Source organism: Neoarius graeffei, chromosome 17, assembly GCF_027579695.1.
Source record: "Neoarius graeffei isolate fNeoGra1 chromosome 17, fNeoGra1.pri, whole genome shotgun sequence".
NCBI lineage: Eukaryota > Metazoa > Chordata > Actinopteri > Siluriformes > Ariidae > Neoarius > Neoarius graeffei.
This window is the reverse complement of record NC_083585.1, coordinates 20,728,022-20,738,872: the sequence shown is the minus strand read 5'-3', so window position 1 is coordinate 20,738,872 and position 10,851 is coordinate 20,728,022. Positions and strand designations below refer to the sequence as shown.

Below are 10,851 nucleotides of genomic sequence, written 5' to 3'. Positions count from 1 at the left end.
ACAAAAAAATCGGAATTGAGCATTAAGCCTTGCAGTGTGAACGTAGCGTTTGTTTCACAAGTGAAGTGCAAAGACTAAAGCCAGTAACTCACTGGGCTGCGACAGCCCGCGACTAGTTGGAGACAACAATTGCGATAAAATATGCGAATTAGCGACAATTTTCACTTGGAATCACACTGAATTGATAGTCGCATATGTAGTGGAAGTTCATTATGTCTATCTATTATAGATATTTTAAGTTCGTTTCTTAGACAAGGATTTTTTAAACTTGTTACCTTGTTAACAGTTTCGGCGAGAATCTTCCGCCTTCTTCAGAGACTGTTTCTGAAGGTGGAAGATTCTCGCCGAAACTGTTAACAAGGTAACAAGTTTAAAAAATCCTTGTCTAAGAAACGAACTTAAAATATCTATGATGGTCGCATATTTTACCGCAATTGTGTCTCCAACTAATCGCAGGCTGTCGCAGCCCAGCGAGATACTGGCTTAACACAAACCAAATACACGAGTTGGGAGTGGTAAGATGGCGGCCAGATGGCTTTACTCGTCTCTCCAGCGGGGAATACACTATGAGCTCTATGCGTTTTTGGGACTCCGCACAGATCAAGCTCAGGATCGTGGAGCTGCGAGTCTGCAACACTCCCCTCTGTGCCACCGAATCAGTCTCATCATCCAGCTGAAATGATTAAACAAAAGCACATGACAGCACACTGAGTCACTGTAAGCCCAATACGCTCGGGCATTTCTTTTATCTTCCATTTGAGAGTAAAATACCTGAGTTTTGCTTTTAAAAAAATGGTTTCATCAAAATGTATCCAAAAATCTACAAAGCATATACAACCGCATGTCGAAACCATGAAAATGATATAAAATCACGTGTTGCATATATAATTAAAAAAAGCTCCATCAGGTGTCCAGTTGGAGAGGTATGAAGATCAGACTGCACACTAATGGAGATCGGAGACAAAGTGAACGATGCAAACTGCTGCTGTTCTGTATTAAACTCTACTGACTGACTGACTGAACCGCGAGGATGATGGTGGGGTGTCAGTCCTCAGAGCTCTCCTCGGATTTCTCTTCATTCGCTGCTTTCCAGTTCTTCCTTTTTTTCCTTTTCGGCTCCGTTTGTGTGTCTATAACAGTTCTGTGTCTTTTCCTGTGAGTCTTTTCTCGCCCTCTGTCTGATTCACTGTCGTGTGTGCTGCTGTCCTCCTCCGTCGCTTTGTGTTTGTGTGTCTTTTTCCTGCGGTGTTTGCTTTTACCGCTCTTCCTCTTCGGCTTCCTTTTGGCACCGTCTGTCACGCTGCTGTCTGACTCAGAGTCTGACCCTTCAGTCCTCTGCTTCTTTTTCTTTTTCTTCTTCTTTCGCTTAGAGGATTTCTTGGTCTTCTTTTGTTTCTCGGTAGATGTTTTTCCCTTGCCGTTTCTTCTGTGTTCGGCATCAGCTGTCTCTCTGCGTTTAGGAAAAAGTACAGTTTAAGAAACGTTGAAATCGTCGCAAATTTCAAGCTACTTGGAATAAATAACTCCGATATTAGGCTACAGAGCATTAACAAATATGAAAGGAAATATTGGCAAAGATGAAAATGTTTTACTTTAATAATAAATCGTTCTGATATGCCGTATGATCTATACGGCATATCAGCATTATTTATTATTAAAATAAAACATTTTAATTGACTCAGTGATATGAACACTAATGTTGATTTAAAAACCGTATTTTAAATAAAATATCTTGCAGATTAAAACGACCAGCGAAATTCAACCGTTTTTACACAAATCGGGAAATCCTATATTTCTTTGAAAATAGTACAAAGACAACATGTCAAATGTTGAAACTGAGAAATGTTACTGATTTTTGAAAAACATGCTCATTTTGAATTTCGCGCCAACAACATGTTTCAAAAAAATTTGTACAGGAGCAACAAAGGACTGGAAAAGTTGTGTAATGCTAAGAAAAAAAAATTTGGTTAAAATTGGCAACAGGCCAGTAACATGATTGGGTATAAAAAGAGCATCCCAGATAGGCGGAGTCTCTCAGAAGTAAAGATGGGAGGGGTTCACCGCTCTGTGAAAGACTACGTGGGTAAACAGTGCAACAATTTAAGAATAACGTAACATCCTCAATGTAAAATTGCAAAGAATTTGTGAATCACATCATCTATGGTCCAGAATATCATTAAAAGATTCAGAGAATCTGGAGAAATCTCTGTATGCAAGAGACAAGGCTGAAAACTGACATTGGATGCCTGTGATCTTCAGGCCCTCAGGAGACACTGCATTAAAAGCAGACACGTGTCTGTATGGGTTCAGGAACACTTCAGAAAACCATCATCTGTGAAAACAGTTCATTACTGCATCCACAAATGCAAGTTAAAACCAGATATAAACAATATCCAGAAACACCGCCACCTTCTCTGGGCCCGAGCTCTTTTACGATGGACTGAGGCGAAGTGGAAAATTGTCCCGAGGTCTGACAAATCAAAAGTAGAAGTTCTTTTTAGAAATCATGGACACCACGTCCTCCAGGCTAAAGAGTAGAGGGACCATTCGGCTGGTTATCAGTGCACAGTAGGGTTGGGCGGTATCCAAATTTTGATACCTTTAAACTGTCTCTGTGTTTTCCCGGGGTATACGGTATTACCGAGAAAAAAATATTTTGTTTCGGCCTACTGTGTAACGTGCGCCTATACCGGCGGACCTTGTCCAGACCTGCGCCTATGTCTCAAATGTACTATTTAAAAGCAGCATAGCGAATTATGTGCATTGTGGTATGGATTAAGCAGCAAAGCGAATTTTGTGCATTGATGAATGGATTAAGAGAGATTTCAAAGCATCACGCAACTCTTCCTTCATCTTGAAAACAGCATTCAACTGTCGTTTACACATGTCTGCGTTGAAACGCCATTTGCAGCACTATTTCACCTGCTCCATCAAAAAAAGTACACGATGAGCAGGATCATACCCTTTCAAGCATGGGAAATAAAAAAAAGAAAAGAAAAAGAATCAACCAACACCCAAGTCCGTTTAGACTGCGCGATAAACCATATTCTTCAGCGCAAATGAGGCGAACCTAATTCAAATGCGTGATAGCTGCACAAGGCAAAATCATATGGGCCCACGTCATGCCATGGCGGGGAAATTAATAATCAAATGGCCTTACCTTGCTTAAAACGTTGTCTTGATCACATAACTCCTTACAATTATTCCACTTAAATCCATACGGTTTAACACACCCAACAAAGATAGCAAGCGCATTGCTAATTCCCACCAGAAACCTAACAGTTTACGCTACGATGTTTTCTTCCGTTTCTTCAGTAGATGACATTTCAAACGTTTATTACCCACATCCCAAATGTCATACGTTATATTATTTTACCTTGTTGTTACTCATGTAACCTACTCAAAACACAACTCATTGGAGAGATCTCGTGGAAGTGGAGTACCCCAGGCTATGGTGTGCCTTAGGGGACATATTAGATTTTTTTCGATTTTGCGCGGTCATTTACATTATTGCTGGCTCTTCCTTTTCGTTTGGTTTGAAACCAAAATACTGCCACACTGCCGATGTTGTATTTTTTTTTTTGCCACTAACTCGTTATCTTGACTTGCCATCTTTCAACCGCGGTCTCAGTCTCTTGCGAAGCTTTCTGTCAGACTCCCAATGTCACGCAGGGTTGCCATGGTAACGACATAAACAACCCTGCACGCGATGAGAACTTCTTTAGGAAATTGATAGAATTAGTGAAAATACGATCACACAGTTATTCGGGATGATCTTCAATTTATTATTTTATATTATGACCTCATGTACTCCATATTTATTTAGATATTATATATTTTTTTAAAATGACGGTAATGAGACCGATACCGTTGGTACTTTTGGATACCTCGGGATACCTTCTTACCGTAATACCGCCCAACCCTAGTGCACAGTTCAGTGACATGGGTAGCTTGTACATCTGGGAAGGCATCATTAATGCTGAATGATATATACACGTTTCAGAGCAACATGCTGCCATCGAATAAATGAACTGAATGAAAATGACTCGACTCTTACCTGTCTGATTGAAACTCCTCCGGATAAAGCTCCTTAAAACCACTATGACCCCATCTGATAAAGTAAAATGAAATTACTAATTCCTACGATTACTACAGGATTAATATAATCCAAGCACGGTGAAATCAATAATTAATAACAAGGCATACATAGCTGCTGACCTGTCTGGATCATTGGACTCAAATTCGTAGAGTTTTCGTGTCCAGTAACGAGCCTCTCGCTCATCTCGCTCAGAGAGACACGCTCTTTCGCCAAGCCTGCCACGCACGGATCCTTCGGACTCCTTCAGGTATCGGTCACAGTGCATGCTGCTTCTAAAAACAGGAAAGCTGAGCGTCAGGTCACGGCTGAAATTCAGCGCGTGGTGAGAAACAAAGTGGACGTGAACCTTGTGCTCCAGCTGTGTTTTGATTCACGAGGAGAAAAGGTCTGTCGCTCCATGTCTCTCAGTTTCCACATCTCTGACTCCTCCTGGATCTGCAGTTAGACAATGCAGAGCAAAAACCAGGGGTTTAAAAAAGCAAACAGAAAAATTACACATGTATGTGAAAGTATTCATCACTACTCAATTTAACTGAGAGCAATAAGTATCAATTTGAACTCAAACTAGAAGCCAGACTTTTTTTTTTAAACATATGAAATGCGAGTCAGACGAACATGCACTTCTTTTCCAAAAACGATCACTTCTGTACGTCACTCTGGACATGCCATAAATGTTAAATCATTGTGGTATTCATACTACCGCTATGAATATGACTGGATGTTTTAAGGAATTAAAAACACAATTGGACGCCCTGTTACAGGAAACGATCGACAACGGTGGTGCGAAACGACCCGTTACTACCCTGAAGTGGATTATTTTTCAATAACAGCACATCCTTTCCACTTAACACCACATTATTCCACTTATACCACAGGGATTTCCAAACAATTATTATTTTTTTTTATTTTTTAGTTATGAAAAAGAATGAACAATGGCATACTTTTTGTCCATTTGTAGTTGCATTTAAAGCTAGACGGCCTATCAGACTTTAAGTGTAGGTCATAAAAAGAATTTCCCCTGACACAATTATTTTTGTTTAGTGGACCAAAAGCGACTGAATTCAAATCAAAGACTTCCAGTTTTATTAGGTTTTTAAAAATGGAACAATTAATGAATTTAAGGCCACGTGGCTCTAAATTCTCCGCTATTTTTTCCTGCTTCACCATGACCCGATTCAAGATACTACATCATGCATCACGTGGTGGGCTTTCCTCGTTTGCACAAGGCATTGTGGGATACAAATTTGAAACAGGAGAGAAAAATGGAGGACGTGAGTGTGCGAATGAAATGTGAAAGACCGACTGCAGTAACGGAAAGAAAAGACGTTATGTTATATACGAAGGAAAGGAAACGCAGGACCAAACTAATAAATATCGGCGCTCAGCGAGCACCTCGGTGTGATCAGCTGTTCATTTAGCGACAGAATGATGGAACTGTCAGTGCACGCTCAAAGGTAAACCTGCGCATGCGCACACACACACGGACTTCCTCTGTCTGCTTGACTGCGCGAAGTGAGCGATTTTATGCACATTATTTGCTTTAATCCCCTCAAATTAAATAACTTCCCAGCCACAGAACGGCCTGATATTTTGTGACCTATTACAGAAATGAACATATATCACAATGAGCACATTTCAGAGGGAACTAAATTTCACTGACTTTATGAAATTGAAAGGCTGCCTAGCTTTAATATTGTGGAAAATCAGCCAAACAAATTAGTTCCTGTTATAGCAGCTATAAAGAGCCATTCTTTCACAATACCACTTCGTTTCCCATCTCTAAGCTAATAACAAAAAAAAACAAACCCACACTACACCATATCAACAATTAGACCTTTTTTAAAAAACTTGTGTGTCTGCTACACAATCCCCTGCGAAATTATTTACTATAAGAACAATATGTATTACAAGAGCATTAATAATAATGATAATAAATAATAAGGGCTGTCAAATCAATTAAAATAATTAATCGCATAGAGTCCATAGTTAACTCGAGATTAATCGCAAATTAATCACACACTTTTTCTCTGTTATAAATGTACCATAAAGGGATACTTTTCATGTCTCTGGCGAGTGGGCGTGGACAAATCTGCTGGCTTTATGTAAACGTATGTGGCCAGGTCAGGAAGGATAAGGCTGGACACAACAAAAAATATTTTTGTGGGTATTTTATTCCCACTGCATTTAAAAATTTTTTTTTTTATATATATCATTATCTGTAGCCGCTTTATCCTGTTCTACAGGGTCGCAGGCGAGCTGGAGCCTATCCCAGCTGACTACGGGCGAAAGGCGGGGTACACCCTGGACAAGTCGCCAGGTCATCACAGGGCTGACACATAGACACAGACAACCATTCACACTCACACCTACGCTCAATTTAGAGTCACCAGTTAACCTAACCTGCATGTCTTTGGACTGTGGGGGAAACCGGAGCACCCGGAGGAAACCCACGCGGACACGGGGAGAACATGCAAACTCCACACAGAAAGGCCCTCGCTGGCCATGGGGCTCGAACCTGGACCTTCTTGCTGTGAGGTGACAGCGCTAACCACTACACCACCGTGCCGCCCATATTTTATTTTTATATATATATATATATATATATATATATATATATATATATATAAAAAAAAAAACAGCGTTAACTTTATAATTTTGAGGATTTACCACAATTCAGTGTGAACAAAACAACGTCGTATTTTCCTCTAGTCCTGTCCTTAACTTCCAGCCTCAAATTATGCAATAAAATAAACTAAACAAACTCAGTGGGTGATGTGGACTCTGGACAACAGTCATGGCTCTCTTTAAATAAAGAAAATAAAAATACAAAACCAAAATAAATACATTTGTTAAGCCACACGGCTCATGAAGAGGTTTTCCAGTAAAATGCAATCACTCACTGGTAAATAAACAGTGCATTCAGGAGCAAAAACTGCATTTATAAACAAACACACTTACACAACTCACACATTTCTCAGAATACAACAAACTCTCACTCCAGTGTACAGCCTGCGTGCTTACACACACACACACACACACACACCGCCTTTTCTCCCCTCTGGACCATCAAAAGCATATTAAAAAAAACAACCCACACACATTTTATGTAAACAATGCAAAAATAAGAGATGATTCTGTACATAAGTGCACGTTATCATGACTCACACCGACCAGCTACTCGCTACGTCACTTCTCGATTTCCCAAACTACAGGGGAGGGGCAGAGAACATGTGCATGTTAATCATGTGTCAAAAAATTTGTGCCATTAAAAGGAATTTGCATTAACACGTTATTATTTTGTTAACTTTGACAGCCCTAATAATAATAATAATAATAATAATAATAAAAAAATCCATGATTTGAATTACAACCAGCACTACTGACAAAACTGCTGTGATAGAGCACTATACAACAGTTTACGCCACCATACAACACTACTTTGATTGGACATTCTAAGAGTGCTGATATTTCACATCACGATACCGGGACGTTTCACTGTGTGTATCGCTCTGCTCGTCTGTGTCCTGCACGTAAAATTGTGCTTCCGACAGTATTGAGACAGCAGTAAAAAAATTAAAGCTCCTCCAATGAAGAAGGTCACCAATTTTACCAGAAGCACCTTGAACAAGAACGCACAAATCAGTGTGAGCTAGCAAACTCACTGATGCGCTACAAAGTGACCTTCACTTCTTCGTGATCTATTTCCACCAGCAGAACAAACAAACAAAAAAAACCCCAAACAGTACGTTTGGCCAGACTGTGTTCAAAATGTCACTTACTTGATAATTTCGTTTATATAAAAAGCAGCGTTTAAAAGTAACATAACACTCAAGGTCATGCTGATGTACTGAGTATCAGTAATATTCCTCTTGTGTAATATTACTTAATTAGTATAAATACGCAGGTGATTATAGAAAATCGTGCACACTGATTGAGAGATTCGAACTATTTCTCGATAATCATCTCGAGCAACTCAGCAAAATGGCGGTCAATCGCTTCGTCACCGTGAGTGAGGAAGAATTACAAATATTATGAAAGAAAATGCTGTTCCTAAAAGCACTAAAGATGCTACAAAGTGTGGCCTAAACCTATTCAACGGTAAGGTGGAATTGTGATTTATTTTATCGGATTTCAAAACAAAGTATTTTACGTGACTTGGCGTAGATAAATGACGCAAGTCTGCGCACATTACATTTGCATGCCGCTTGTGAAGTTTGAAATAAATGACTTAAATTCCCCCCCCATATAAATCACCTGTGTATTTATACTAAAACAATTACCCGCCTCATACTCGGTGAATAATAACTTTGACTTCGGCAAATAATTGTTAATCAGGACCTTCTCGCCGTTCAGAATCGAGAATACAACACCGCTGTGTCAATATAATTAACAAATAATAAGTAAATAATAAAAATACATGGCTTTCCCCAAAGCGTTTTAGTGTATCGGGACCGATACGCTTGCTCTGCCTGCCGATACGCTTAGTCGCTTTAGCTAAAATCCGATACGTTAAATTTCCTACCCACAAGTAACTAGATACATAGGATCGCAAATAACAGATCCATTTACATACTGATTGATGTGTGTTAAACAAGCCGTCTTTTTTTCCAATGTTTGTGTTGATTCTGTCAAAGTAATATGTCCGCGTGGTATGATGTAAACAAACTAATCTGTTGGCTATGTCAAGATCACGTGTTCAAACCGTCCAATAAAAATATCGAAAGAAAACATCAGACATCCCGGAATTTTCCGATTCATTATAAGCGATCTCATTGGCTGCCGATGTTGTCCCCGACCAGACGGACAAAGCCGACTGATTTTAATCACAAAAGTTTGACCTGGTCTATTATCATTATGGGTTCGATCAAAGATTGGTTGACTAAACGTCAACAAACCCACGTGAGTGATGGCACACAAAACCAGACAACTGTCACGACAACGAAAACGTTGTCAATTTTGATCACAGCGACTGGCTCAAAAAGCACTCGCTGGACAATTTGATCCACATCAGCATGATTGACAGCGACATGGACTATGAGCAGGTCGCCCAACACTGGGCCAAGCAAAAGCCAAGGAGAATTAATCTGCTTTAAAGGAGCAGAAAACTTAATCCATTAGTTTGGGTTTGCGGAAAGATTACGTACTTAACACACTCTCACGAAGTGAAGTTGTCCAAATGTGTTAAATATAGCATAATTTCAAATAATAATCATAAGCATTTTTGGCAGTGTGATGTCACTGGGATCCATTTAACAAAAGGCGGCTCCGGATTATTTTTGTTACAGGCTCACTGTGACATCTCATTATCTGTAGCCGCTTTATCCTGTTCTACAGGGTCGCAGGCAAGCTGGAGCCTATCCCAGCTGACTACGGGCGAGAGGCGGGGTACACCCTGGACAAGTCGCCAGGTCATCACAGGGCTGACACATAGACACAGACAACCATTCACACTCACATTCACACCTACGCTCAATTTAGAGCCACCAGTTAACCTAACCTGCATGTCTTTGGACTGTGGGGGAAACCGGAGCACCCGGAGGAAACCCACGCGGACACGGGGAGAACATGCAAACTCCGCACAGAAAGGCCCTCGCCGGCCACGGGGCTTGAACCCAGACCTTCTTGCTGTGAGGCGACAGCGCTAACCACTACACCACCGTGCTGCCCATGTTGAACTTTAAGGTGAAATTTCAAATGTGTATACATTAATACTATTTAGGTCAGAAGTCATTGAAACACTGGGAAAATCTATCCTATAATCATTTGCACTATTCCGCACTACCTCATCTTAACAGCTGCTAGTTTGTTTATACTGCTTATTTCATGTTTACCTGCTATACCTCAAGTGCCCTTGACTGTTTGGTTACTTGAACCAATGTGTGTGTGTGTATATTATATATATATATATATATATATATATATATATATATATATATATATAATGTGTTTAGTCTACATCTAGCTCATATCTAGTGTTTATACTGTTTATATTGTCTGAATGTTTAGTCTGTCTTGTTTTATCTAGTGTTTATACTGTTTGTCTGAGTGTTTAGTCTATGTCTAGTTCCTATCTAGAGTGTTTATATTGTTTGTTTTTGTCAATTATTCTATTTTGATTTATTGCATTGCCTGTTTGCACCGTGGGTCAGAGAGGACTGAAATTTCATCTGTGCTGTATGTCGAGCATGTATAGCATATTTGACAATAAAGTTGACTTGACGGATCTAAAACCTCTCAGAGACCCTGAAAATGCACCTGAGAGCATCTATTTTCAAAACTTTTTCCAAGGGGGCATGCCCCTGCACCCCTCTAGTTTCGCTTTGCGCCTTCGGTGCTCGCTTTCACCCCATTTGCGCTCAATTGTCTCCGTATTATCGTGCCAGAATTTAGGGCTTAAATTTTTTTCTGGGGAAAACACTGAAATATATAGAAAGTGAATTGATTGAATTGACAGGCAGGCAGTTTTTTTTTTTTTAAACAAAGTATTTGATCTTTGAGGGTTAATAAAAGGAATAGGAAGTGTGGTTTTGTTTTGTTTTTCCTCCCACTAAAAGAGAACTGGGTGAAACGTTTCAGGTAAAGTACAAATTCCTTAAAATGATTCCCAAACAGAGGAGGAAGTACTGATTTTTTTTTTTTTGGTACTTTCTCGTCTATTATAGCACGTATCAGCATTATTTGAGCCCAAATGCAAAGAAAACAAAAAGAGAGAGAGAGAAATAGAAGCCAGGAGCTGATGACGGGCCTTGTTG

At 39.8% G+C, this 10,851-nt stretch overlaps 1 protein-coding gene across 2 annotated transcripts in view; it reads right to left on the bottom strand.

Annotated features, from left to right (window-relative positions):
- Positions 1 to 432: 432 nt before the first annotated feature.
- The window catches only part of nkapd1 (NKAP domain containing 1), an 11,079-nt gene continuing 660 nt past the window's right edge, over positions 433 to 10,851 (bottom strand). Inside the window, exons 2-7 of one of the 2 annotated variants that reach the window (XR_009656854.1) lie at positions 10,845 to 10,851; positions 4,446 to 4,534; positions 4,219 to 4,371; positions 4,058 to 4,111; positions 772 to 1,450; positions 433 to 673 (exon numbers count right to left, since the gene is read on the bottom strand). The exon at positions 10,845 to 10,851 is cut by the window's right edge and continues 68 nt beyond it. Coding sequence is in view for 1 of the 2 variants with exons in the window: in XM_060943839.1 (XP_060799822.1) it covers positions 1,045 to 1,450; positions 4,058 to 4,111; positions 4,219 to 4,371; positions 4,446 to 4,534; positions 10,845 to 10,851 (709 nt within the window). In the remaining variant the exon portion in view is untranslated. Of the gene's footprint in view, positions 674 to 712; positions 1,451 to 4,057; positions 4,112 to 4,218; positions 4,372 to 4,445; positions 4,535 to 10,844 lie in introns of those variants that run through there. The other variant, XM_060943839.1, reaches the window with a different exon arrangement.